This window comes from Ascidia mentula, chromosome 2 (assembly GCF_947561715.1).
Source record: "Ascidia mentula chromosome 2, kaAscMent1.1, whole genome shotgun sequence".
NCBI classification, from domain to species: Eukaryota; Metazoa; Chordata; class Ascidiacea; order Phlebobranchia; family Ascidiidae; genus Ascidia; species Ascidia mentula.
Window position 1 is genome coordinate 7,462,974 of NC_138567.1, and position 27,364 is coordinate 7,490,337.

Genomic DNA, 27,364 nt, shown 5'->3' on the forward strand with positions numbered 1-27,364 from the left:
GGAGAAGGAGGCCCACTTCCCCCCTCCCACGAGTCGCGCGAAATACGTGGAATTTCCCGCGTGCTCTGGAAGTAGCGCGCGCAAAACGCGCAACAACGAAATCAAAGCCGAAACGAATCAACTGCAAATGAACTGACGGCGAGGCGTTCGAACTTGAAACCGATGCGGTGACGTTTGCATTCTCGAACTCATGGGAGCACGTCCGTGTGTTTTCGGCGTTCAGCACGATTGGGCAACGATTAGAAAACACTGTTTGCCTCCAGGTGCACTTTGTCTGTTATTGTTTCACCCACGTTTGTCACTTGTAAAGAGGAATGGGATATATTTTGATGCGACATGCGCAGTTTGAATCAATTTGAAAGAGGAAAATCCTTCATGGATGTGACAGTGGATTCCCATCGGTCGTCAGTAAAACGTCATTTTCCTGCTCCTTGCGTGTTTACTCGATTAAGTGACGTGACCAAACTTGGATTTTTTGATGCGTTGGCATGTTTTCAAACTGGATCCAGTGTCTTGGTTGCTTTTGGTTTCACCCAACATCTGTGACTGGTTTCAAAAATATGTGTAAACAGGTTTTGGCCTGTACCAATTTAATGAATAGACCGTTAACCCGAGGTCGTCAGGCTGCAAAACAACATCGCTCTGTTTTCAAAGTCGTAAATGTCTGCCGCTGTCCGCAAAACACTAAGCTTGGAAGTTTGTAAAGTTTACGGCAAAACCGTAAAAGTGTACGAGCGAATTCCCCTCGTCAAAACCTAATCCGCAATAAACGTTTTAGCGGGGACTTTTGGAATTCAATTGTTCATGGTGCTTTTTGAAAAAAATGCGCCCTATGCCACGCTACCTGCGTATATCTCGCTTGGAATTTGTTATTCCATTTGTGGTGTATGCCATTTGCGCCAAACGCGCCCACTTTGTAATTGTACACCTCCCGCGTACACCGTACTCGGAACAGAGACCGCGCTATCGTGTTTAACAAGCTTACACGACGTAAATACACGCATCTACAAGATTACTATCTGCGTCTCATACCGAAAGGAAAATTTTTTTTTTAAATCTATTGCATGAACAGGTTTAGTATCATTTTGTTCAGCAAGTTGTAGTATAACTGCAACTGCACATATTCTCCAAATCGCGCATTTTGAACTCTATACACAGCGATCATAAGATACCCGTTTTGTTAGCTGTATGGTGTGATATTTATGTGGAAGTACATGGTGTGAACCAATCAAATCACTGTCGACAGCTCAGCTCTCCTGCCAGCACATACTACGCGGGGAATTCCGCGTTTGAATCGAATTCTGATCCCCGAGTAAACAGATCATGTTTACTGGCGTTGCAGGAGATTTGAAACGGTTCAAGAATCACCGCGAAGCAAATTTTTTTTTTTTAAATTGAAACCTAATATCATAGTTTGTGACAATTACGTCAGATACAAACTCAGAACTGATTTGACCTATTTGCCACATTAGATTGATGTTATAATCCAAACTAAGGGCAGCATTTTCCCCCACTTCCCATAGCATTTTCCCCCCTTGCGAGCAATTACACATATATCATTTGATTTTTTTCCGTGTTGTCGTTAAGGACTTCTAACTTGTTGTGGTATTGATCAAAATTTAGTTTTTCGTAAAATCGCCGACTTCAAAACCGAATTAAATGCATATAACATTTGAGAAAAATTTAATGTTTTCGGACTGTGAACTTTTTTAGTGCCACAAGTATTTGTTTTAAAGTTGCTCTGCGTTGTTGCCTGGGTTTATTTTAAATTGATATGCACGTGCGAATATCATCTGTTCAAAACTCCAGAACCAATTTTGATGACAGGACATCGGCGGCCCATTTGTGTGCGCAGTCTCAAATGTAAATCGAAATTCGGCATAAGCTTGTATATCTACATGCACAACGACAAATGGTTTTGTTTAATTATTATGAGCATAGTGAAATGTTATGATCGATTTTATCCGGGTCATCAGAAATCGGAACTGGAAACAACGTCACAGCCGGCAACGTAGCTTCATCCGCTGTTGCTGTTCCATCACCACAAACGGGGCTTTTCCCTTGAAGAATAGATCAGACAGATGATGGCTATTGACGTAAAAAGTTTTACGTATTAGGCCAAAGGCTAAAAGTACATTCGTTGCCGTATAGGTATCGCGTGGAAATGATTCTTTTTTTCTATTAGTTTCACTCATCCAAAATATACAGCGATCTTCGTTCGCAGGAAAGTCTTTTACTCCGTTCATTTCTAGCTGGCATGTATATAATTGTCACATCTGCGTCATTGCGGTATGCCGCCTTTGCCAAACGGAAACAACCTTCTCACCGCCAAGTTGCTTTTCCAGTGAGTTTTGAAACGCGACAGAAATACATCCACGTCACTGATATTTATTTAAAGTTGCAATATTTCTACCAAGCACTTCCAACCATACTGCACCGCACGGATGCCCGCGGTCATTGAGCTACAGGCAGTTGTGCTCACTGTTTCGACCAGGTAATATTTTCACAATATTTCAAGATGTATTTCAAACATTTAGTTCGGAAATCTTGTGCGTATCGCGGAATAAATTTGTTTGTCAAGTGGTAGTGCGCCATTTCCTGTACTCAACCTGCCACCCGTTCGACAAGTTGGTATCAACAGTCATGATACGAAACAGCTTAAAATTCCGCGACTTTAATTAACGTGTTTGGCCTCGGAGCGGTGCGATTCGAAGGTGATCGCTTCACATTTGTTTTCAGTGAAAGCAAAATTGCGAGTCTTAACTTTTGACCTCGTATGTGAGACCACATAAATCCCACGAATTCGCGAATTTTTATGACAATTTTTGCCAGTTTAGTCGGCATCACGCACGCAATCTTTATGATGTTCCGTATGTGTCGAGGAGGTGCGTTTTGGTCGACGGGCTACTATAGTTTAGTTCTTTCGACTTAACATTTTCACGTTTTATCGAGATTTATCAAAAAACGCGATATTTTTTCACAGACCTGCCAAACTACATTTGAGATAAACATAATTCACGCGTTGTTTGTGGTGCAATTCTACATACATATGACTAACCACCAGCCAAAATATCTGAAAAAGTCCGATGCTAATTTAGGCCCCTTTAAAGGGCCATGCACAGTGTTTCAACACTTCACATAAAAAATGCCCAATCTCGCAGAGATTTAAATTTACGCTTTCCTTTTTTCCCCCGGGTTTTCTGCACAAAATCCCATCACCAAAATTTGCATGTCGAGAAATGTGTTTCAGCCGTTTCTGCGGAAGCGGGTTTTTAAAACATGAAATGTCATGGTTTGCGGCGCTTTTTATCGATTGACTCACATCTTGGTGGCTTACATCTTATATTATTAACCATAGTTGCTATCTAACTTTATGACATTTTTACTCCTCATTTAGGTGTTTATAGTAGATAGGCGGTGATTAATTTTAGGAATTTAACTACGAAATCTGTTTCCAGTAAGCACGACGCGATAAAAACCCGATTTATTTACTTCTCAGTAATGAACCGTTGTAGTAAACGTTTATTCGACCAATATACAAATTTAGAAAAACAGAGATAGCTAGAGACTCAATTTTGCGAGAACATATCTTTCTATGCAAAGGACAATTGGTTGTAAATGTTCTAAATTTCACCTCTCTTTGTGTCGTTTCAGTGATTTGAATAATTTTATGCGAGTAGGATTGGATTTGATAAATTGCCTAATCGTAATGAAATGTGGTTTGACCTTTTTATATACAGCACAACGTACTTTCCTTGGCCTTTTGCGCAATGTTCTTACTCTGTATATCATGTGACTTTTGCATGCTGAAGCAAAGTCCCATACGATTATATTTCTCACGAAATAGAAGCATATAGATTCCAGTTGCCACTTATTTAAAGAAGGTTTTCTAGATGTTTCTTTTTAAATAAGTAACCCCCTATTGGACGATATTTACATTTCCCAAAACATTCGATACTGAGCCCGTTTTAAAGCGAGTATTTGTTCTGTTAAAAAGGACGTTTGATTATGGTTTAATTTGTTCAACACGCTTGTGTACCAAAGCACACAAATGCGCTGATGCCCAAATTGGACTTTGTATTCGCAGCGAGTGAAAAGCGGAGCCTGGCCTTTTGTGTATGTTTTACCTTCTATTGTTAAATACAAAAGCGCCCGCCATTCGATCCAAGTATATACTGCCAACACGTTCCCATCCTTTGTATGTGGGTGAACATGTAATGAATATTCTAAAGAGCGACAGGCTGTGTGTCTACACCGATTAGACTAAAGCCATTTTTAAAATCGAAATTAAATCTCATAATTTAGCATCTAGGCAAAACGCGACTGTGACTGCAGCGAACCGGATCGTTGATGCTTGGTTTAAAGTAAATTTTTAATTTATAGGTGTAACTTAACGTACTCTAACGCCGATACTCAGGATACGTATAACAACCTGTAAATCAGGGGCGTAAGGAAAACTGATTACATGGATGAAATCCCCCTCATTAAGTTTCCTGAAAGCGCTCTAACGCACTGAAAACCCCAGCACGTGATATATAACACGTCGACAGCACGTTCGATCACAATTTTTGCAATATCATCGCTTGGCCAGTGCGGAGAATGTATCTGAACACACCAGACACGCATTCTATATCCCCTGCGCCAGACACGCCCACGTTTGTATAACGTGAATACAAAGGCAAGGAGTCTGAAAATAGACCTGCTTGCGTAGTGCCGAGTGTCGACGTGACGCACAATTTTGCGTCAGCACGCTTAGCGCAGTAACTCGGCCGTGACGGTGCCTTTGTACCTCTGCCCTTGGGCTAGAAAGAGAAATTCCTCTACCGGGGTTTTACGCCGGGATGTGGAGGGGAAACTTGCCCACCTGCGGGCGAAAAAAGACGTGTCTCACGTTTAGGTGGGAGTTTAAACTTATTTGCCCGGGGCGCGGTGTGTTGTTTTTAGCTTTGAACTTTACACACAGTCGCCACACTAGTTCCTGCTTCGAGCGGTTTTATTGTCGAGCGACATTTGTATCATTTCTCTGTATTCGGAAGAGGTATACACGAATATCTGCTTTCCCTTTCGTTTCGGGTGCAAAACACAACATGGAAGTGCAGGAAAAAAGAAACACTGTTTTCCTTCCACAAAGGGCATCTTTCTAGGAGCTGAACCTTAACTGCCGTAAGCCGATAACTGCGTTGGACCCACGTACCTGGTAATAAGCTTTAGGGTTAAAATGTTCTCAAAGGACAAAGGTTGGTTAAGCTATAGCGTTGTTTGGTGACGAGGGGAAAGTTTTATAAAGCATCGTGCATGGAATGATTTATTTCCCGAAAGCTGATGCCGGGTTCATCTCGTTGTTGTACAAACAGTATCGAGTCATTCCAATAAACAGGATAGGATCGCATTTCGGCAACCAAGCTTAATCCATCTTAACCGCGTTTCGTTTTCCACTTTAACTATACGCAGCCCGCAAGCCCGCAGTATTTCCACAAAAATCAATACGCGATGACTGGCTGTTATTAGAAGGAAAGGTTTACGGCTGTGGGACCCATTCAAGGCAGCATGTTTGCCCGTTTCTGTACCACGTTTGCACGGCAACGTAGCAAAACGAAACTGCCACACAGTAGGTCTTGCGCCATCGTCCAAAGGCTGAGTCACGACCACGCGGTGAAGTCAAACAAAGAAATGTGACGAGGGCGGGTAGATTTGTGTCGCCATGACGACAAACAAGAAGCAAGACCGCTTTTCACAACTTTCGTTTCCGATGCTTACGGGATTTTTGGTTGCTGCATTATTTGGTGCCCTTGGCAACAGCAGAAGGGAAACGAAATCTTGTTGTTTGTAACGAAAACAAGAAATGGGATCCATATTCCTACCGGTGTCTTCGAAGCTGGCGTGGAGAGTATGCAATACTGCCCAGCTTTTCCATTGATTTTCCAGAGTGAATGTGAACGTAACTTTTTAAAAACTTGTTCTATGACTTGTAAGGTTTAGCAAACTCACACTTTGCGGTAAGCTGCTGCAAAAAAATGATATTTAGTTCTATTGCACCCGAAAGGAAAATATCGTTTTGTAACGAAATACGACCAAATGCACCAGGAATGTAACACCAAAGATTCAACTTTACACAATCGCCCTCTAGCCACAAATCAATGACCATCGGTTTCAGGATTGCATTATAGTCGACGCCGCAAATGGGTTTAGCAGAACGTTGCACGCATTATACAGGCCATAATATCAAACACAAAACATTTAAGTGAAATTATCGAATGCTTTTTGCTACAATGCAATTTACTGATTAACAAATACATTCGACAGATATCATGTTTTTTGGGATCACACCAGAATTTTAATCCATCGGGTTCAGGTTTCTCGATCAGGTTTTCTGCTTGGTATATGCTGGGTTAAGATTTTCGCACTGGTCCAACATGGCTCTATGCTGACGTCTACCGGCCGTATTGCAATTGCGTCAGTTACGTTTGAGCATAATTTTAGTGTTTCTGCGCGTTACGTTTGTACGAAATCAAATTAAGAAGATACTTTATTTTTTAAGCATTAGAAATTATTCCGAACAAGAACGTAACCGTGCTATCACAAGCACACGTATTTATGTTTCCATTAGTATGAACATAGCTTTGAAGACACAAATGTTAAAATATTTAGGACGGAAGTAACGTTTTGTTAAACGCGTTCATCGTCAAATGAGATTTATTTGCAATTTGGATCGTTCTTGAAGATGACGTTCAACGCAAAGCCCTCACCAAAACGCCAAAACGGTTGGCCAAAACGGGACGAATTCTAGGAACTCGTGAAAATGTCAAAAGCAAAAGGTTCTTCAAGCCAACTTCTATTTACAGCGTTTGAAGTGTCAATTCCTACCGAGCGCATACAAGGTCGCAGAACGCTCTGGCGAGAATTCCAGTAAGAAAGATTTGTCTATCGAAAGACCATTGGCACGGTCTAGGCACGCTGGAGCTGAAATGAGGGGCAATACAGCCAACTTGAATAGTTGGAAATACCACGACCGGAAGCACCTGCAAGCAACTGAACGACTTTTAGGCGCACTCCGAGGTTCATAACAACTTGAATGGTTCTGCAAAGACTACACAGCGCCAGCTTGCAAGTAAAATACGCAAAAAAATCGACCATTAATATTCAGTTGTTTCGTTGCGGGTGTTTCCACTTGTTAAAGGGTCACCGTTGAGCTAGTTAGTTTTTCGGGTCTGAGTTTAGATTTTATTGGTTTTTATTTTGCAGTTCAACGACAAATAAATCAATATTTTGTCACTGTTATGGGTTTCCAAAGGAAAGCTGTGCGACTTTTGTTGGGGTTTTGCCTTTTGGTGATCGGCGCCCAAGCGGGCAACGGTAAGATGTTAGTCAATTGCGAGATGATGTTTGTTGGTTGTGTAATAAACTTTCTGGTGCTGGCGTTTTGTTTTTTCCAAATACTACAACTTCGTGATGTAAAACGAGAAACAAAGCTTCTTTTGCAGAATAAAAGCATACCAGTTACTTACACCTGTTTTACCCAAAGCCATTGCAACATTTATCGCGCAGAAATCAAGCTGATCAAAGACAGTGACGGTTTTGAGTCGCCAACGAAGCCGAACAGAGATATAACTTCCACCCACTTAATTAAGGCCAAAAGAGGCAGAAGGATTTCAGTACAATTCGACGAACTTGATCTTGACTCTGCAGATGGTGACATGGTTACAGTAAGTTGTTCTTACTAATAACCATACATAACACAAGACACAATACTTTAAACTTTAGTATGAGGAATAACTGGAAATCCACAAAGAAAGGTAACACTTTGATATTATCTTTCAACTTTACGCTGCCGCGACCGCATCACAGATAACAAGCTGCACGTCGACTTTCTAGTAAATGTGTTTTCAATGTTTTAAGGAAGGGCAACCCGCATTGCAAACGTAAAAAGCAAAACAACTAAATTATGTTCACTCTATAAATAGTATTGGTAAGATATCGCTTGTGTGTAGGTGAAGGACGGGCGTTCTAGCACTCTCTATCACGTCTACACAAGGAATAACAATGATAGAAGAATTCACCTGGTTGTTGAAGACGCGTCAGGACGAGGGTAAGAACTGGTTCGGGATTTGCATAAAATACAATTAATGCCAACGAAGTGCATTCTGCTCAGCGGAGGGAGTGCAGACCGTGTGGTGGAAGAGCCGGTGGTGTTCCACGCTCAAACCAAGAGAGTGTTCGTCACCTACTACACAGAAAATTCGAGAAACAAAGCAGGATTTCGAGCCAGATATGAAAGTAAGTCATTGGCGCCTTGAAATAAGATGACATAAGGAGTTTTGCGACTCATGCATCGAGCGTAATTGAATCACGCTTTGTCGTTTTCACATTTTTTACATTTTAGACGCTTTGCTTCGAATTTTCAAGATTAATTACGGACTTATGTGTTGAAACATGAATATATATTTGGAGAAATACGTAAATAATGGGATATTTTTTGTTGATATGACAAGGTTACTGAAAGAACATTCACAACGCTATTTCGCACCATATTAGCCAAATTTCCTATGAATTCTGGTACTGAAAGCTGGTGTCGGAAGATTTCTTTAACTACTAATGTTTTTCAGCCTACCCAGACAACCTATGCTCAGTGTCTGACCTAAGCGTCAGAGACCCGAATCCCTCTTGCGACGGTTATGAAATCGCTCCAGTGGCCACTAGATGCTCCCACAGAATACAATGTAAAGAAAACTATGAACAATACGGGTATGTTGAGGGCGCCTGACAGCATCGGTTAAGCGCCCGAACCATTCACCAAGTACAAAAACTGATCGGGATTGTTACTCAGAATAACCTGGGTTCGAATTCCTGTGAGGTTAAATAAAACGGGTATTAGTTTCGCGGGGTAGACTATCTCATGCGAAGCATTTGTCCAAGGGTTTCGAATGCCGCTTTGATATTTTTAAAGAAACAAAATAATAAGAACATGAAGCTGAAAGCTTGTGACAGCAAATGTGATTCTTACATCAATTTACTACATCACAACTTTACACCGGAAAATAATTTCTGTTTGCTGAATTGTAGGAGTGCATTATGTGTTGCTGGAAGTTGGAGGGACAATACGACTTGTCTGCCTAAGGAAACTCTCGTTGAACAATGCACAATCGATGAAACAGGACTGGTAAGGATGTTATCTTGCGTTGGTGAAATATTCTTTACGAGAATGGACGCAAATGGATAATACATTAAACATTGCACAAACGTCTATTAAATGTGAACTGTTATTAGGGTTACTGGTAATTATTTTAAAGCAAATTATTACTTGACCTTCGTTTGAGGCGAACGGAAATAATTTGGATATTTGTTTGGTTAGTCACACTGACTTTTTAACAAACCTGACTTTTTAGAACCGCGTCATATCCTGAAAATAATCCGTGTTTGATGAAAAACTAAGTACGTTGAGATAAGATAACTGAGCACGGAAGTCCATAAGAAGCAAATTTCTTAGAAATAAGCACCGTCACCCTGATTATTGAATGTATTTCTAAAAACAGAACACAGACTGCCCGTTCAAGATTGAGGAACTGGTGGAGTTTTACGCAAAAACAGACGACAGTGGTATGATCGGCATGGATGTTGAACAAGGGCTGGGCAGGTCTTGGCAAAGCGGCTTTCGATCATCCTGTACCGACAAAGTTTGTCAAAAAATTGGCGACACCTACATAATTAGCTGCTATCGTCTTGGTGAGTCTCCCTGCTTAGGAAATGATTATAAACGTGTGAGCGTGAAGCAGCTTGTGCATTGTCGCAATGTATTTATTTGTATACATCCTATATATAGGATTTTAGCGTATCCTACAAGCAGGTTAAGGAATACATTTCAGTGTGTCACATGTAACAAATGATAATTACTGCAAAAAAACCCGAAACACGATTGCGTGCACGTTGTTTGAACAAAACTTACCACTACAGAAATATGGTTGTTAGCATATTGTGGTAATCACGGTGCTACTTTACAGCTGATTATGAGAAACGTCGAATGTGCAGGATCTGTCAATATTATATATGCAAAAATCCTTGGGTCGCCACGGGCTGATCTCCTTTCAGAAACGAATTTCATCAGATCGCATTGGATTTTGGACAAACGTTTAATTTGTTTTCTTGAATGTACATTGCAATAAATATACCGGGATGTGGAGGGGAAACTTGCCCACCTGCGGGCGAGAAAAGACGTGTCTCACGTTTAGGTGGGAGTTTAAACTTATTTGCCCGGGGCGCGGTGTGTTGTTTTTAGCTTTGAACTTTACACACAGTCGCCACACTAGTTCCTGCTTCGAGCGGTTTTATTGTCGAGCGACATTTGTATCATTTCTCTATATTCGGAAGAGGTATACACGAATATCTGCTTTTCCTTTCGTTTCGGGTGCAATACACAACATGGAAGTGCAGGAAAAAAGAAACACTATTTTCCTTCCACAAAGGGCATCTTTCTAGGAGCTGAACATTAACTGCCTTAGGCCGATAACTGCGTTGGACCCACGTACCTGGTAATGAGCTTTAGGGTTAAAATGTTCTCAAAGGACAAAGGTTGGTTAAGCTAGCGTTGTTTGGTGAAGAGGGGAAAGTTTTATAAAGCATCGTGCATGGAATGATTTATTTCCCGAAAGCTGATGCCGGGTTCATCTCGTTGTTGTACAAATAGTATCGAGTCATTCCAGTAAACAGGATAGGATCGCATTTCGGCAACCACGCTTAATCTATCTTAACCGCGTTTCGTTTTCCACTTCAACTGTACGCAGCGCGCAAGCCCGCTGTATTTCCACAAAAATCAATACGCGATGACTGGCTGTTATTGGAAGGAAAGGTTTACGGCTGTGCGACCCATTCAAGGCAACATGTGTGCCCGTTTCTGTACCACGTTTGCACGGCAACGTAGCAACACGAAACTGCCACACAGTGGGTCTTGCGCCATCGTCCAAAGGCTGAGTCACGACCACGCGGTGAAGTCAAACAAAGAAATGTGACGAGGGCGGGTAGATTTGTGTCGCCATGACGACAAACAAGAAGCAAGACCGCTTTTCACAACTTTCGTTTCCGATGCTTACGGGATTTTTGGTTGCTGCATTATTTGGTGCCCTTGGCAACAGCAGAAGGGGAACGAAACCTGTTGTTCGTAACGAAAACAAGAAATGGGATCCATATTCCTACCGGTGTCTTCGAAGCTGGCGTGGAGAGTATGCAATACTGCCCAGCCTTTTAATAGATTTTCCAGAGTGAATGTGAACGTAACTTTTTAAAAACTTGTTCTATGACTTGTAAGGTTTAGCAAACTCACACTTTGCGGTAAGCTGCTACAACAAAATGATATTTAGTTCTATTGCACCCGAAAGGAAAATATCGTTTTGTAACAAAATACGACTAAATGCACCAGGAATGTAACACCAAAGATTCAACTTTACACAATCGCCCTCTAGCCACAGATCAATGACCATCGGTTTCAGGATTGCATTATAGTCAACGCCGCAAACGGGTTTAGCAGAACGTTGCACGCATTATACAGGCCATAATATCAAACGCAGGACATTTAAGTGAAATTATCGAATGCTTTTTGCCACAATGCAATTTACTGATTAACAAATACATTCGACAGATATCATGTTTTTTGGGATCACACCAGAATTTTAATCCATCGGGTTCAGGTTTCTCGATCAGGTTTTCTGCTTGGTATATGCTGGGTTAAGATTTTCGCACTGGACCAACATGGCTCTATGCTGACGTCTACCGGCCGTATTGCAATTGCGTCAGTTACGTTTGAGCATAATTTTAGTGTTTCTGCGCGACACGTTTGTACGAAATCAAATTAAGAAGATACTTTATTTTTTAAGCATTAGAAATTATTCCGAACAAGAACGTAACCGTGCTATCACAAGCACACGTATTTATGTTTCCATTAGTATGAACATAACTTTGAAGACACAAATGTTAAAATATTTAGGACGGAAGTAACGTTTTGTTAAACGCGTTCATCGTCAAATGAGATTTATTTGCAGTTTGGATCGTTCTTAAAGGTGACGTTGAACGCAAAGCCGCCAAAACGCCAAAACGGTTGGCCAAAACGGGACAAATTCTAGGAACTCGTGAAAATGTCAAAAGCAAAAGGTTCTTCAAGCCAACTTCTATTTACAGCGTTTGAAGTGTCAATTCCACCGAGCGCATACAAGGTCGCAGAACGCTCTGGCGAGAATTCCAGTAAGAAAGATTTGTCTATCGAAAGACCATTGGCACGATCTAGGCACGCTGGAGCTGAAATGAGGGGCAATACAGCCAACTTGAATAGTTGGAAATACCAGGACAGGAAGCACCTGCAAGCAACTGAACGACTTTCAGGCGCACTCCGAGGTTCATAACAACTTGAATGGTTCTGCAAAGACTACACAGCGCCAGCTTGCAAGTAAAATACGCAAAAAAATCGACCATTAATATTCAGTTGTTTCGTTGCGGGTGTTTCCACTTGTTAAAGGGTCACCGTTGAGCTAGTTAGTTTTTTGTGTCTGAGTTTAGATTTTATTGGTTTTTATTTTGCAGTTCAACGACAAATAAATCAATATTTTGTCACTATTATGGGTTTCCAAAGGAAAGCTGTGCGACTTTTGTTGGGGTTTTGCCTTTTGGTGATCGGCGCCCAAGCGGGCAACGGTAAGATGTTAGTCAATTGCGAGATGATGTTTGTTGGTTGTGTAATAAACTTTCTGGTGCTGGCGTTTTGTTTTTTCCAAATACTACAACTTCGTGATGTAAAACGAGAAACAAAGCTTCTTTTGCAGAATAAAAGCATACCAGTTACTTACACCTGTTTTACCCAAAGCCATTGCAACATTTATCGCGCAGAAATCAAGCTGATCAAAGACAGTGACGGTTTTGAGTCGCCAACGAAGCCGAACAGAGATATAACTTCCACCCACTTAATTAAGGCCAAAAGAGGCAGAAGGATTTCAGTACAATTCGACGAACTTGATCTTGACTCTGCAGATGGTGACATGGTTACAGTAAGTTGTTCTTACTAATAACCATACATAACACAAGACACAATACTTTAAACTTTAGTATGAGGAATAACTGGAAATCCACAAAGAAAGGTAACACTTTGATATTTTCTTCCAACTTTACGCTGCTGCGACCGCATCACAGATAACAAGCTGCACGTCGACTTTCTAGTAAATGTGTTTTCAATGTTTTAAGGAAGGGCAACCCGCATTGCAAACGTAAAAAGCAAAACAACTAAATTATTTTCACTCTAAAATACTATTGGTAAGATATCGCTTGTGCGTAGGTGAAGGACGGGCGTTCTAGCACTCTCTATCACGTCTACACAAGGAATAACAATGATAGAAGAATTCACCTGGTTGTTGAAGACGCGTCAGGACGAGGGTAAGAACTGGTTCGGGATTTGCATTAAATACAATTAATGCCAACGAAGTGCATTCTGCTCAGCGGGGGGAGTGCAGACCGTGTGGTGGAAGAGCCGGTGGTGTTCCACGCTCAAACCAAGAGAGTGTTCGTCACCTACTACACAGAAAATTCGAGAAACAAAGCAGGATTTCGAGCCAGATATGAAAGTAAGTCATTGGCGCCTTGAAATAAGATGACATAAGGAGTTTTGCGACTCATGCATCGAGCGTAATTGAATCACGCTTTGTCGTTTTCACATTTTTTACATTTTAGACGCTTTGCTTCGAATTTTCAAGATTAATTACGGACTTATGTGTTGAAACATGAATATATATTTGGAGAAATACGTAAATAATGGGATATTTTTTGTTGATATGACAAGGTTACTGAAAGAACATTCACAACGCTATTTCGCACCATATTAGCCAAATTTCCTATTAATTCTGGTACTGAAAGCTGGTGTCGGAAGATTTCTTTAACTACTAATGTTTTTCAGCCTACCCAGACAACCTATGCTCAGTGTCTGACCTAGACGTCAGAGACCCGAATCCCTCTTGCGACGGTTATGAAATCGCTCCAGTGGCCACTAGATGCTCCTACAGAGTACAATGTAAAGAAAACTATGAACAATACGGGTACGTTGATGGCGCCTGACAACATTGGTTAAGCGCCCGACCTATTTAACAAAAACTGATCGGGATTGTTACTCAGGGCAACCTGGGTTCGAATTCCTGTGACGTTAAATAAAACGGGTATTAGTTTCGCGGGGTAGACTATCTCATACGAAGCATTTGTCCAAGGGTTTCGAATGCCGATTGGATATTTTTACAGAAACAAAATAATAAGAACATGAAGCTGAAAGCTTGTGACAGCAAATGTGATTCTTACATCAATTTACTACATCACAACTTTACACCGGAAAATAATTCCTGTTGCTGAATTGCAGGAGTGCATTATGTGTTGCTGGAAGTTGGAGGGACAATACGACTTGTCTGCCTAAGGAAACTCTCGTTGACCAATGCACAATCGATGAAACAGGGCTGGTAAGGATGTTATCTTGCGTTGGAAATAATCTTTACGAGAATGGACGCAAATGGATAATACATTAAACATTGCACAAACGTCTATTAAATGTGAACTGTTATTAGGGTTATTGGTAATTACCAAAAATAAACACGCCGCCCATTCGTATCAAAACTTTTTTCAGAAACCTCACCTGATTTTAAAGCAAATTATTACTTGACCTTCGTTTGAGGCGAACGGAAATAATTTGGATATTTGTTTGGTTAGTCACACTGACTTTTTGACAAACCTGACTTTTTGGAACCGCGTCATATCCTGAAAATAATCCGTGTTTGATGAAAAACTAAGTACGTTGAGATAAGATAACTGAGCACGGAAGTCCATAAGAAGTAAATTTCTTAGAAATAAGCACCGTCACCCTGATTATTGAATGTATTTCTAAAAACAGAACACAGACTGCCCGTTCAAGATTGAGGAACTGGTGGTGTTTTACGCAAAAACAGACGACAGTGGTATGATCGGCATGGATGTTGAACAAGGGCTGGGCAGGTCTTGGCAAAGCGGCTTTCGATCATCCTGTACCGACAACGTTTGTCACAAAATTGGCGACACCTACATAATTAGCTGCTATCGTCTTGGTGAGTCTCCCTGCTTAGGAAATGATTATAAACGTGTGAGCGTGAAGCAGCTTGTGCATTGTCGCAATGTATTTATTTGTATACATCCTATATACAGGATTTTAGCGTATCCTACAAGCAGGTTAAGGAATACATTTCAGTGTGTCACATGTAACAAATGATAATTACTGCAAAAAACCCGAAACACGATTGCGTGCACGTTGTTTGAACAAAACTTACCACTACAGAAATATGGTTGTTAGCATATTGTGGTAATCACGGTGCTACTTTACAGCTGATTATGAGACACGTCGAATGTGCAGGATCTGTCAATATTATATATGCAAAAATCCTTGGGTCGCCACGGGCTGATCTCCTTTCAGAAACGAATTTCATCAGATCGCATTGGATTTTGGACAAATGTTTAATTTGTTTTCTTGAATGTAAATTGCAATAAATAAACCGGGATGCGGAGGGGAAACTTGCCCACCTGCGGGCGAGAAAAGACGTGTCTCACGTTTAGATGGGAGTTTAAACTTATTTGCCCGGGGCGCGGTGTGTTGTTTTTTATCCCTGAACTTTACACACAGTCGCCACACTAGTTCCTGCTTCGAGCGGTTTTATTGTCGAGCGACATTTGTATCATTTCTCTGTATTCGGAAGAGGTATACACGAATATCTGCTTTTCCTTTCGTTTCGGGTGCAACACACAACATGGAAGTGCAGGAAAAAAGAAACACTGTTTTCCTTCCACAAAGGGCATCTTTCTAGGAGCTGAACATTAACTGCCTTAGGCCGATAACTGCGTTGGACCCACGTACCTGGTAATGAGCTTTAGGGTTAAAATGTTCTCAAAGGACAAAGGTTGGTTAAGCTAGCGTTGTTTGGTGAAGAGGGGAAAGTTTTATAAAGCATCGTGCATGGAATGATTTATTTCCCGAAAGCTGATGCCGGGTTCATCTCGTTGTTGTACAAATAGTATCGAGTCATTCCAGTAAACAGGATAGGATCGCATTTCGGCAACCACGCTTAATCTATCTTAACCGCGTTTCGTTTTCCACTTCAACTGTACGCAGCGCGCAAGCCCGCTGCATTTCCACAAAAATCAATACGCGATGACTGGCTGTTATTGGAAGGAAAGGTTTACGGCTGTGGGACCCATTCAAGGCAACATGTGTGCCCGTTTCTGTACCACGTTTGCACGGCAACGTAGCAAAACGAAACTGCCACACAGTGGGTCTTGCGCCATCGTCCAAAGGCTGAGTCACGACCACGCGGTGAAGTCAAACAAAGAAATGTGACGAGGGCGGGTAGATTTGTGTCGCCATGACGACAAACAAGAAGCAAGACCGCTTTTCACAACTTTCGTTTCCGATGCTTACGGGATTTTTGGTTGCTGCATTATTTGGTGCCCTTGGCAACAGCAGAAGGGGAACGAAACCTGTTGTTCGTAACGAAAACAAGAAATGGGATCCATATTCCTACCGGTGTCTTCGAAGCTGGCGTGGAGAGTATGCAATACTGCCCAAACTTTTAATTGATTTTGCAGAGTGAATGTGAACGTAACTTTTTAAAAACTTTTTCTATGACTTGTAAGGTTTAGCAAACTCACACTTTGCGGTAAGCTGCTACAAAAAAAAAGGATATTTAGTTCTATTGCACCCGAAAGGAAAATATCGTTTTGTAACGAAATACGACTAAATGCACCAGGAATGTAACACCAAAGATTCAACTTTACACAATCGCCCTCTAGCCACAAATCAATGACCATCGGTTTCAGGATTGCATTATAGTCGACGCCGCAAATGGGTTTAGCAGAACGTTGCACGCATTATACAGGCCATAATATCAAACACAAAACATTTAAGTGAAATTATCGAATGCTTTTTGCTACAATGCAATTTACTGATTAACAAATACATTCGACAGATATCATGTTTTTTGGGATCACACCAGAATTTTAATCCATCGGGTTCAGGTTTCTCGATCAGGTTTTCTGCTTGGTATATGCTGGGTTAAGATTTTCGCACTGGTCCAACATGGCTCTATGCTGACGTCTACCGGCCGTATTGCAATTGCGTCAGTTACGTTTGAGCATAATTTTAGTGTTTCTGCGCGTTACGTTTGTACGAAATCAAATTAAGAAGATACTTTATTTTTTAAGCATTAGAAATTATTCCGAACAAGAACGTAACCGTGCTATCACAAGCACACGTATTTATGTTTCCATTAGTATGAACATAGCTTTGAAGACACAAATGTTAAAATATTTAGGACGGAAGTAACGTTTTGTTAAACGCGTTCATCGTCAAATGAGATTTATTTGCAATTTGGATCGTTCTTGAAGATGACGTTCAACGCAAAGCCCTCACCAAAACGCCAAAACGGTTGGCCAAAACGGGACGAATTCTAGGAACTCGTGAAAATGTCAAAAGCAAAAGGTTCTTCAAGCCAACTTCTATCTACAGCGTTTGAAGTGTCAATTCCTACCGAGCGCATACAAGGTCGCAGAACGCTCTGGCGAGAATTCCAGTAAGAAAGATTTGTCTATCGAAAGACCATTGGCACGATCTAGGCACGCTGGAGCTGAAATGAGGGGCAATACAGCCAACTTGAATAGTTGGAAATACCACGACCGGAAGCACCTGCAAGCAACTGAACGACTTTTAGGCGCACTCCGAGGTTCATAACAACTTGAATGGTTCTGCAAAGACTACACAGCGCCAGCTTGCAAGTAAAATACGCAAAAAAATCGACCATTAATATTCAGTTGTTTCGTTGCGGGTGTTTCCACTTGTTAAAGGGTCACCGTTGAGCTAGTTAGTTTTTCGGGTCTGAGTTTAGATTTTATTGGTTTTTATTTTGCAGTTCAACGACAAATAAATCAATATTTTGTCACTATTATGGGTTTCCAAAGGAAAGCTGTGCGACTTTTGTTGGGGTTTTGCCTTTTGGTGATCGGCGCCCAAGCGGGCAACGGTAAGATGTTAGTCAATTGCGAGATGATGTTTGTTGGTTGTGTAATAAACTTTCTGGTGCTGGCGTTTTGTTTTTTCCAAATACTACAACTTCGTGATGTAAAACGAGAAACAAAGCTTCTTTTGCAGAATAAAAGCATACCAGTTACTTACACCTGTTTTACCCAAAGCCATTGCAACATTTATCGCGCAGAAATCAAGCTGATCAAAGACAGTGACGGTTTTGAGTCGCCAACGAAGCCGAACAGAGATATAACTTCCACCCACTTAATTAAGGCCAAAAGAGGCAGAAGGATTTCAGTACAATTCGACGAACTTGATCTTGACTCTGCAGATGGTGACATGGTTACAGTAAGTTGTTCTTACTAATAACCATACATAACACAAGACACAATACTTTAAACTTTAGTATGAGGAATAACTGGAAATCCACAAAGAAAGGTAACACTTTGATATTTTCTTCCAACTTTACGCTGCTGCGACCGCATCACAGATAACAAGCTGCACGTCGACTTTCTAGTAAATGTGTTTTCAATGTTTTAAGGAAGGGCAACCCGCATTGCAAACGTAAAAAGCAAAACAACTAAATTATTTTCACTCTAAAATACTATTGGTAAGATATCGCTTGTGCGTAGGTGAAGGACGGGCGTTCTAGCACTCTCTATCACGTCTACACAAGGAATAACAATGATAGAAGAATTCACCTGGTTGTTGAAGACGCGTCAGGACGAGGGTAAGAACTGGTTCGGGATTTGCATTAAATACAATTAATGCCAACGAAGTGCATTCTGCTCAGCGGGGGGAGTGCAGACCGTGTGGTGGAAGAGCCGGTGGTGTTCCACGCTCAAACCAAGAGAGTGTTCGTCACCTACTACACAGAAAATTCGAGAAACAAAGCAGGATTTCGAGCCAGATATGAAAGTAAGTCATTGGCGCCTTGAAATAAGATGACATAAGGAGTTTTGCGACTCATGCATCGAGCGTAATTGAATCACGCTTTGTCGTTTTCACATTTTTTACATTTTAGACGCTTTGCTTCGAATTTTCAAGATTAATTACGGACTTATGTGTTGAAACATGAATATATATTTGGAGAAATACGTAAATAATGGGATATTTTTTGTTGATATGACAAGGTTACTGAAAGAACATTCACAACGCTATTTCGCACCATATTAGCCAAATTTCCTATTAATTCTGGTACTGAAAGCTGGTGTCGGAAGATTTCTTTAACTATTAATGTTTTTTAGCCTACCCAGACAACCTATGCTCAGTGTCTGACCTAAGCGTCAGAGACCCGAATCCCTCTTGCGACGGTTATGAAATCGCTTCAGTGGCCACTAGATGCTCCCACAGAGTACAATGTAAAGAAAACTATGAACAATACGGGTATGTTTAGGGCGCCTGACAACATCGGTTAAGCGCCCGAACCATTCACCAAGTACAAAAACTGATCGGGATTGTTACTCAGAACAACCTGGGTTCGAATTCCTGTGAGGTTAAATAAAACGGGTATTAGTTTCGCGGGGTAGACTATCTCATGCGAAGCATTTGTCCAAGGGTTTCGAATGCCGCTTTGATATTTTTGAAGAAACAAAATAATAAGAACATGAAGCTGAAAGCTTGTGACAGCAAATGTGATTCTTACATCAATTTACTACATCACAACTTTACACCGGAAAATAATTTCTGTTTGCTGAATTGTAGGAGTGCATTATGTGTTGCTGGAAGTTGGAGGGACAATACGACTTGTCTGCCTAAGGAAACTCTCGTTGAACAATGCACAATCGATGAAACAGGACTGGTAAGGATGTTATCTTGCGTTGGTGAAATATTCTTTACGAGAATGGACGCAAATGGATAATACATTAAACATTGCACAAACGTCTATTAAATGTGAACTGTTATTAGGGTTACTGGTAATTATTTTAAAGCAAATTATTACTTGACCTTCGTTTGAGGCGAACGGAAATAATTTGGATATTTGTTTGGTTAGTCACACTGACTTTTTAACAAACCTGACTTTTTAGAACCGCGTCATATCCTGAAAATAATCCGTGTTTGATGAAAAACTAAGTACGTTGAGATAAGATAACTGAGCACGGAAGTCCATAAAAAGCAAATTTCTTACAAATAAGCACCGTCACCCTGATTATTGAATGTATTTCTAAAAACAGAACACAGACTGCCCGTTCAAGATTGAGGAACTGGTGGAGTTTTACGCAAAAACAGACGACAGTGGTATGATCGGCATGGATGTTGAACAAGGGCTGGGCAGGTCTTGGCAAAGCGGCTTTCGATCATCCTGTACCGACAAAGTTTGTCAAAAAATTGGCGACACCTACATAATTAGCTGCTATCGTCTTGGTGAGTCTCCCTGCTTAGGAAATGATTATAAACGTGTGAGCGTGAAGCAGCTTGTGCATTGTCGCAATGTATTTATTTGTATACATCCTATATATAGGATTTTAGCGTATCCTACAAGCAGGTTAAGGAATACATTTCAGTGTGTCACATGTAACAAATGATAATTACTGCAAAAAAACCCGAAACACGATTGCGTGCACGTTGTTTGAACAAAACTTACCACTACAGAAATATGGTTGTTAGCATATTGTGGTAATCACGGTGCTACTTTACAGCTGATTATGAGAAACGTCGAATGTGCAGGATCTGTCAATATTATATATGCAAAAATCCTTGGGTCGCCACGGGCTGATCTCCTTTCAGAAACGAATTTCATCAGATCGCATTGGATTTTGGACAAACGTTTAATTTGTTTTCTTGAATGTACATTGCAATAAATATACCGGGATGTGGAGGGGAAACTTGCCCACCTGCGGGCGAGAAAAGACGTGTCTCACGTTTAGGTGGGAGTTTAAACTTATTTGCCCGGGGCGCGGTGTGTTGTTTTTAGCTTTGAACTTTACACACAGTCGCCACACTAGTTCCTGCTTCGAGCGGTTTTATTGTCGAGCGACATTTGTATCATTTCTCTGTATTCGGAAGAGGTATACACGAATATCTGCTTTTCCTTTCGTTTCGGGTGCAATACACAACATGGAAGTGCAGGAAAAAAGAAACACTGTTTTCCTTCCACAAAGGGCATCTTTCTAGGAGCTGAACATTAACTGCCTTAGGCCGATAACTGCGTTGGACCCACGTACCTGGTAATGAGCTTTAGGGTTAAAATGTTCTCAAAGGACAAAGGTTGGTTAAGCTAGCGTTGTTTGGTGAAGAGGGGAAAGTTTTATAAAGCATCGTGCATGGAATGATTTATTTCCCGAAAGCTGATGCCGGGTTCATCTCGTTGTTGTACAAATAGTATCGAGTCATTCCAGTAAACAGGATAGGATCGCATTTCGGCAACCACGCTTAATCTATCTTAACCGCGTTTCGTTTTCCACTTCAACTGTACGCAGCGCGCAAGCCCGCTGTATTTCCACAAAAATCAATACGCGATGACTGGCTGTTATTGGAAGTAAAGGTTTACGGCTGTGCGACCCATTCAAGGCAACATGTGTGCCCGTTTCTGTACCACGTTTGCACGGCAACGTAGCAACACGAAACTGCCACACAGTGGGTCTTGCGCCATCGTCCAAAGGCTGAGTCACGACCACGCGGTGAAGTCAAACAAAGAAATGTGACGAGGGCGGGTAGATTTGTGTCGCCATGACGACAAACAAGAAGCAAGACCGCTTTTCACAACTTTCGTTTCCGATGCTTACGGGATTTTTGGTTGCTGCATTATTTGGTGCCCTTGGCAACAGCAGAAGGGGAACGAAACCTGTTGTTCGTAACGAAAACAAGAAATGGGATCCATATTCCTACCGGTGTCTTCGAAGCTGGCGTGGAGAGTATGCAATACTGCCCAAACTTTTAATTGATTTTGCAGAGTGAATGTGAACGTAACTTTTTAAAAACTTTTTCTATGACTTGTAAGGTTTAGCAAACTCACACTTTGCGGTAAGCTGCTACAAAAAAAAAGGATATTTAGTTCTATTGCACCCGAAAGGAAAATATCGTTTTGTAACGAAATACGACTAAATGCACCAGGAATGTAACACCAAAGATTCAACTTTACACAATCGCCCTCTAGCCACAGATCAATGGCCATCGATTTCAGGATTGCATTATAGTCGACGCCGCAAATGGGTTTAGCAGAACGTTGCACGCATTATACGGGCCATAATATCAAACACAAAACATTTAAGTGAAATTATCGAATGCTTTTTGCTACAATGCAATTTACTGATTAACAAATACATTCGACAGATATCATGTTTTTTTGGGATCACACCAGAATTTTAATCCATCGGGTTCAGGTTTCTCGATCAGGTTTTCTGCTTGGGATATGCTTGGTTAAGATTTTCGCACTGGACCAACATGGCTCTATGCTGACGTCTACCGGCCGTATTGCAATTGCGTCAGTTACGTTTGAGCATAATTTTAGTGTTTCTGCGCGTTACGTTTGTACGAAATCAAATTAAGAAGATACTTTATTTTTTAAGCATTAGAAATTATTCCGAACAAGAACGTAACCGTGCTATCACAAGCACACGTATTTATGTTTCCATTAGTATGAACATAGCTTTGAAGACACAAATGTTAAAATATTTAGGACGGAAGTAACGTTTTGTTAAACGCGTTCATCGTCAAATGAGATTTATTTGCAGTTTAGATCGTTCTTAAAGGTGACGTTGAACGCAAAGCCGCCAAAACGCCAAAACGGTTGGCCAAAACGGGACAAATTCTAGGAACTCGTGAAAATGTCAAAAGCAAAAGGTTCTTCAAGCCAACTTCTATTTACAGCGTTTGAAGTGTCAATTCCTACCGAGCGTATGCAAGGTCGCAAACCGCTCTGGCGAGAATTCCAGTAAGAAAGATTTGTCTATCGAATGACCATTGGCACGATCTAGGCACGCTGGAGCTGAAATGAGGGGCAATACAGCCAACTTGAATAGTTGGAAATACCACGACCGGAAGCACCTGCAAGCAACTGAACGACTTTCAGGCGCACTCCGAGGTTCATAACAACTTGAATGGTTCTGCAAAGACTACACAGCGCCAGCTTGCAAGTAAAATACGCAAAAAAATCGACCATTAATATTCAGTTGTTTCGTTGCGGGTGTTTCCATTTGTTAAAGGGTCACCGTTGAGCTAGTTAGTTTTTCGTGTCTGAGTTTAGATTTTATTGGTTTTTATTTTGCAGTTCACCGACAAATAAATCAATATTTTGTCACTGTTATGGGTTCCCAAAGGAAAGCTGTGCGACTTTTGTTGGGGTTTTGCCTTTTGGTGATCGGCGCCCAAGCGGGCAACGGTAAGATTTTAGTAAATTGTGAGATGATGTTTGTTGGTTGTGTAATTAGCGTTCTGGTGCTGGCGTTTTGTTTTTATACATACCAGTTACTTACACCTGTTTTACCCAAAGTCATTGCAACATTTATCACGCAGAAATCAAGCTGATCAAAGACAGTGACAGTTTTGAGTCGCCAACGAAGCCGAACAGGGATATAACTTCCACCCACTTAATTAAGGCCAAAAGAGGCAGAAGGATTTCCGTACAATTCGACGAACTTGATCTTGACTCTGCAGATGGTGACATGGTTACAGTAAGTTGTTCTTACTAATAACCATACATAACACAAGACACAATACTTTAAACTTTAGTATGAGGAATAACTGGAAATCCACAAAAAAGGTAACACTTTGATATTATCTTTCAACTTTACGCTGCCGCGACCGCATCACAGATAACAAGCTGCACGTCGACTTTCTAGTAAATGTGTTTTCAATGTTTTAAGGAAGGGCAACCCGCATTGCAAACGTAAAAAGGCAAAACAACTAAATTATTTTCACTCTATAAATCCTATTGGTAAGATATCGCTTGTGTGTAGGTGAAGGACGGGCGTTCTAGCACTCTCTATCACGTCTACACAAGGAATAGTAATGATAGAAGAATTCACCTGGTTGTTGAAGACGCGTCAGGACGTGGGTAAGAACTGGTTCGGGATTTGCATTAAATACAATTAATGCCAACGAAGTGCATTCTGCTCAGCGGGGGGAGTGCAGACCGTGTGGTGGAAGAGCCGCTGGTGTTCCACGCTCAAACCAAGCGAGTGTTCGTCACCTACTACACAGAAAATTCGAGAAACAAAGCAGGATTTCGAGCCAGATATGAAAGTATGTCATTGGCGCCTTGAAATAAGATGACATAAAGAGTTTTGCGACTCATGCATCGAGCGTAATTGAATCACGCTTTGTCGTTTTCACATTTTTTACTTTTTAGACGCTTTGCTTCGAATTTTCAAGATAAATTACGGAATTATGTGTTGAAACATGAATATATATTTGGAGAAATACGTAAATAATGGGATATGTCGCAATTTTATTGATAATGACAAGGTTACTGAAAGAGAAAATTATTAGAAAACCCTTCAAGAACATTCACAACGCTATTTCGCACCATATTAGCCAAATTTCCTATTAATTCTGGTACTGAAAGCTGGTGTCGGAAGATTTCTTTAACTACTAATGTTTTTCAGCCTACCCAGACAACCTATGCTCAGTGTCTGACCTAAGCGTCAGAGACCCGAATCCCTCTTGCGACGGTTATGAAATCGCTCCAGTGGCCACTAGATGCTCCCACAGAATACAATGTAAAGAAAACTATGAACAATACGGGTACGTTGATGGCGCCTGACAACATCGGTTAAGCGCCCGACCTATTTACCAAAAACTGATCGGGATTGTTACTCAGGGCAACCTGGGTTCGAATTCCTGTGAGGTTAAATAAAACGGGTATTAGTTTCGCGGGGTAGACTATCTCATACGAAGCATTTGTCCAAGGGTTTCGAATGCCGCTTGGATATTTTTACAGAAACAAAATAATAAGAACATGAAGCTGAAAGCTTGTGACAGCAAATGGGATTCTTACATTAATTTACTACATCACAACTTTACACCGGAAAATAATTCCTGTTGCTGAATTGCAGGAATGCATTATGTGTTGCTGGAAGTTGGAGGGACAATACGACTTGTCTGCCTAAGGAAACTCTCGTTGAACAATGCACAATCGATGAAACAGGGCTGGTAAGGATGTTATCTTGCGTTGGAAATAATCTTTACGAGAATGGACGCAAATGGATAATACATTAAACATTGCACAAACGTCTATTAAATGTGAACTGTTATTAGGGTTATTGGTAATTACCAAAAATAAACACGCCGCCCATTCGTATCAAAACTTTTTTCAGAAACCTCACCTGATTTTAAAGCAAATTATTACTTGACCTTCGTTTGAGGCGAACGTAAATAGTTTGAATATTTGTTTTGGTTATAGTCACACTGACTTTTTAATAAACCTCTAGAACGGCGTCATATCCTGAAAAAATCCGTGTTTGATGAAAAACTAAGTACGTTGAGATAAGATAACTGAGCACGCAAGTCCAAAGGAAGCAAATTTCTTAGAAATAAGCACCGTCACCCTTATTATTTTGAATGTATTTCTAAAAACAGAACACAGACTGCCCGTTCAAGATTGAGGAACTGGTGGTGTTTTACGCAAAAACAGACGACAGTGGTATGATCGGCATGGATGTTGAACAAGGGCTGGGCAGGTCTTGGCAAGGCGGCTTTCGATCAACCTGTACCGACGAAGTTTGTCACAAAATTGGCGACACCTACATAATTAGCTGCAATCGTCTTGGTGAGTCTCCCTGCTTAGGAAATGATTATAAACGTGTGAGCGTGAAGCAGCTTGTGCATTGTCGCAATGTATTTATTTGTATACATCCTATAGGATTTTAGCGTATCCTACAATCAGGTTAAGGAATACATTTCCGTGTGTCACATGTAACAAATGATAATTACCGCAAAAAAACCCGAAACACGATTGCGTGCACGTTGTTTGAACAAAACTTACCACTACAGAAATATGGTTGTTAGCATATTGTGGTAATCACGTTGCTACTTTACAGGTAATTATCAGAAACGTCGAATGTGCAGGGTCTGTCAATATTATATATGCTCAAATCCTTGGGTCGCCACGGGCTGATCTCCTTTCAGAAACAAATTTCATCAAATCGCATTGGATTTTGGACAACTGTTTAATTTGTTTTCTTGAATGTAAATTGCAATAAATAAACCGGGATGCGGAGGGGAAACTTGCCCACCTGCGGGCGAGAAAAGACGTGTCTCACGTTTAGGTGGGAGTTTAAACTTATTTGCCCGGGGCGCGGTGTGTTGTTTTTTATCCCTGAACTTTACACACAGTCGCCACACTAGTTCCTGCTTCGAGCGGTTTTATTGTCGAGCGACATTTGTATCATTTCTCTGTATTCGGAAAAGGTGTACACGAATATCTGCTTTCCCTTTCGTTTCGGGTGCAAAACACAACATGGAAGTGCAGGAAAAAATAAACATGTTTTCCTTCGACAAAGGGCATCTTTATAGGAGCTGAACCTTAACTGCCTTAGGCCGATAACTGCGTTGGACCCACGTACCTGGTAATAAGCTTTAGGGTTAAAATCTTCTCAAAGGACAAAGGTTGGCTAAGCTGGCGTTGTTTGGTGAAGAGGGGAAAGTTTTATAAAGCATCGTGCATGGAATGATTTATTTCCCGAAAGCTGATGCCGGGTTCATCTCGTTGTTGTACAAATAGTATCGAGTCATTCCAGTAAACAGGATAGGATCGCATTTCGGCAACCACGCTTAATCTATCTTAACCGCGTTTCGTTTTCCACTTCAACTGGACGCAGCGCGCAACCCCGCTGTATTTCCACAAAAATCAATACGCGATGACTGGCTGTTATTGGAAGGAAAGGTTTACGGCTGTGGGACCCATTCAAGGCAACATGTGTGCCCGTTTCTGTACCACGTTTGCACGGCAACGTAGCAAAACGAAACTGCCACTCAGTGGTCTTGCGCCATCGTCCAAAGGCTGAGTCACGACCACGCGGTGAAGTCAAACAAAGAAATGTGACGAGGGCGGGTAGATTTGTGTCGCCATGACGACAAACAAGAAGCAAGACCGCTTTTCACAACTTTCGTTTCCGATGCTTACGGGATTTTTGGTTGCTGCATTATTTGGTGCCCTTGGCAACAGCAGAAGGGGAACGAAACCTGTTGTTCGTAACGAAAACAAGAAATGAGATCCATATTCCTACCGGTGTCCTCGTAGCTGGCGTGGAGAGTATGCAATACTGCCCAAACTTTTAATTGATTTTGAGTGAATGTGAACGTAACTTTTTAAAAACTTTTTCTATGACTTGTAACTCTTTCCACTCCGGACCATTTTCGCTGAACTGGCTCTAGAAT

At 41.1% G+C, this 27,364-nt stretch overlaps 4 protein-coding genes across 4 annotated transcripts; all 4 read left to right on the forward strand.

Moving 5' to 3' along the window:
* The first annotated feature begins 7,214 nt into the window (after window positions 1-7,214).
* LOC145889666 (uncharacterized) lies at window positions 7,215-10,347 on the forward strand. The gene is made up of 8 exons (XM_082980659.1): window positions 7,215-7,353; window positions 7,546-7,703; window positions 7,989-8,086; window positions 8,150-8,274; window positions 8,604-8,742; window positions 9,061-9,157; window positions 9,531-9,720; window positions 9,996-10,347. The coding sequence occupies exons 1-8, from the start codon at window positions 7,278-7,280 to the stop codon at window positions 10,070-10,072; spliced, it is 960 nt and encodes a 319-aa protein (XP_082836785.1). The 5' UTR covers window positions 7,215-7,277; the 3' UTR covers window positions 10,073-10,347.
* Window positions 10,348-12,535: 2,188 nt separating this feature from the next.
* Window positions 12,536-15,539, forward strand: LOC145889645 (uncharacterized). Its single transcript, XM_082980637.1, has 8 exons — window positions 12,536-12,672; window positions 12,865-13,022; window positions 13,307-13,404; window positions 13,468-13,592; window positions 13,922-14,060; window positions 14,372-14,468; window positions 14,897-15,086; window positions 15,361-15,539. Exons 1-8 carry the CDS (start codon window positions 12,597-12,599, stop codon window positions 15,435-15,437), a joined length of 960 nt encoding a protein of 319 aa, XP_082836763.1. The 5' UTR covers window positions 12,536-12,596; the 3' UTR covers window positions 15,438-15,539.
* A 2,333-nt stretch (window positions 15,540-17,872) lies between these two features.
* LOC145889617 (uncharacterized) lies at window positions 17,873-21,105 on the forward strand. The gene is made up of 8 exons (XM_082980601.1): window positions 17,873-18,044; window positions 18,237-18,394; window positions 18,679-18,776; window positions 18,840-18,964; window positions 19,294-19,432; window positions 19,751-19,847; window positions 20,221-20,410; window positions 20,686-21,105. Exons 1-8 carry the CDS (start codon window positions 17,969-17,971, stop codon window positions 20,760-20,762), a joined length of 960 nt encoding a protein of 319 aa, XP_082836727.1. The 5' UTR covers window positions 17,873-17,968; the 3' UTR covers window positions 20,763-21,105.
* Window positions 21,106-23,259: 2,154 nt separating this feature from the next.
* Window positions 23,260-26,211, forward strand: LOC145889725 (uncharacterized). Its single transcript, XM_082980729.1, has 8 exons — window positions 23,260-23,366; window positions 23,501-23,658; window positions 23,944-24,041; window positions 24,105-24,229; window positions 24,592-24,730; window positions 25,042-25,138; window positions 25,565-25,754; window positions 26,026-26,211. The coding sequence occupies exons 1-8, from the start codon at window positions 23,291-23,293 to the stop codon at window positions 26,100-26,102; spliced, it is 960 nt and encodes a 319-aa protein (XP_082836855.1). The 5' UTR covers window positions 23,260-23,290; the 3' UTR covers window positions 26,103-26,211.
* Window positions 26,212-27,364: the final 1,153 nt, after the last annotated feature.

What these genes read in the sequence shown, in the direction of transcription:
- LOC145889645 (XM_082980637.1), top strand. Translation starts at nt 12,597, where the DNA reads ATGGGTTTCCAAAGGAAAGCTGTGCGACTTTTGTTGGGGTTTTGCCTT. An exon ending in CAGATGGTGACATGGTTACA is followed by an intron (nt 13,023 to 13,306) that starts GTAAGTTGTTCT and finishes GCTTGTGCGTAG; the next exon opens with GTGAAGGACGGGCGTTCTAG. An exon ending in AATTAGCTGCTATCGTCTTG is followed by an intron (nt 15,087 to 15,360) that starts GTGAGTCTCCCT and finishes GCTACTTTACAG; the next exon opens with CTGATTATGAGACACGTCGA.
- LOC145889617 (XM_082980601.1), top strand. Translation starts at nt 17,969, where the DNA reads ATGGGTTTCCAAAGGAAAGCTGTGCGACTTTTGTTGGGGTTTTGCCTT. An exon ending in CGGCGCCCAAGCGGGCAACG is followed by an intron (nt 18,045 to 18,236) that starts GTAAGATGTTAG and finishes TTTATCGCGCAG; the next exon opens with AAATCAAGCTGATCAAAGAC. An exon ending in ATTTCGAGCCAGATATGAAA is followed by an intron (nt 18,965 to 19,293) that starts GTAAGTCATTGG and finishes AATGTTTTTTAG; the next exon opens with CCTACCCAGACAACCTATGC.
- LOC145889725 (XM_082980729.1), top strand. Translation starts at nt 23,291, where the DNA reads ATGGGTTCCCAAAGGAAAGCTGTGCGACTTTTGTTGGGGTTTTGCCTT. An exon ending in GAAGACGCGTCAGGACGTGG is followed by an intron (nt 24,042 to 24,104) that starts GTAAGAACTGGT and finishes CATTCTGCTCAG; the next exon opens with CGGGGGGAGTGCAGACCGTG. An exon ending in AATTAGCTGCAATCGTCTTG is followed by an intron (nt 25,755 to 26,025) that starts GTGAGTCTCCCT and finishes GCTACTTTACAG; the next exon opens with GTAATTATCAGAAACGTCGA.
- LOC145889666 (XM_082980659.1), top strand. Translation starts at nt 7,278, where the DNA reads ATGGGTTTCCAAAGGAAAGCTGTGCGACTTTTGTTGGGGTTTTGCCTT. An exon ending in CAGATGGTGACATGGTTACA is followed by an intron (nt 7,704 to 7,988) that starts GTAAGTTGTTCT and finishes GCTTGTGTGTAG; the next exon opens with GTGAAGGACGGGCGTTCTAG. An exon ending in CAATCGATGAAACAGGACTG is followed by an intron (nt 9,158 to 9,530) that starts GTAAGGATGTTA and finishes TTCTAAAAACAG; the next exon opens with AACACAGACTGCCCGTTCAA.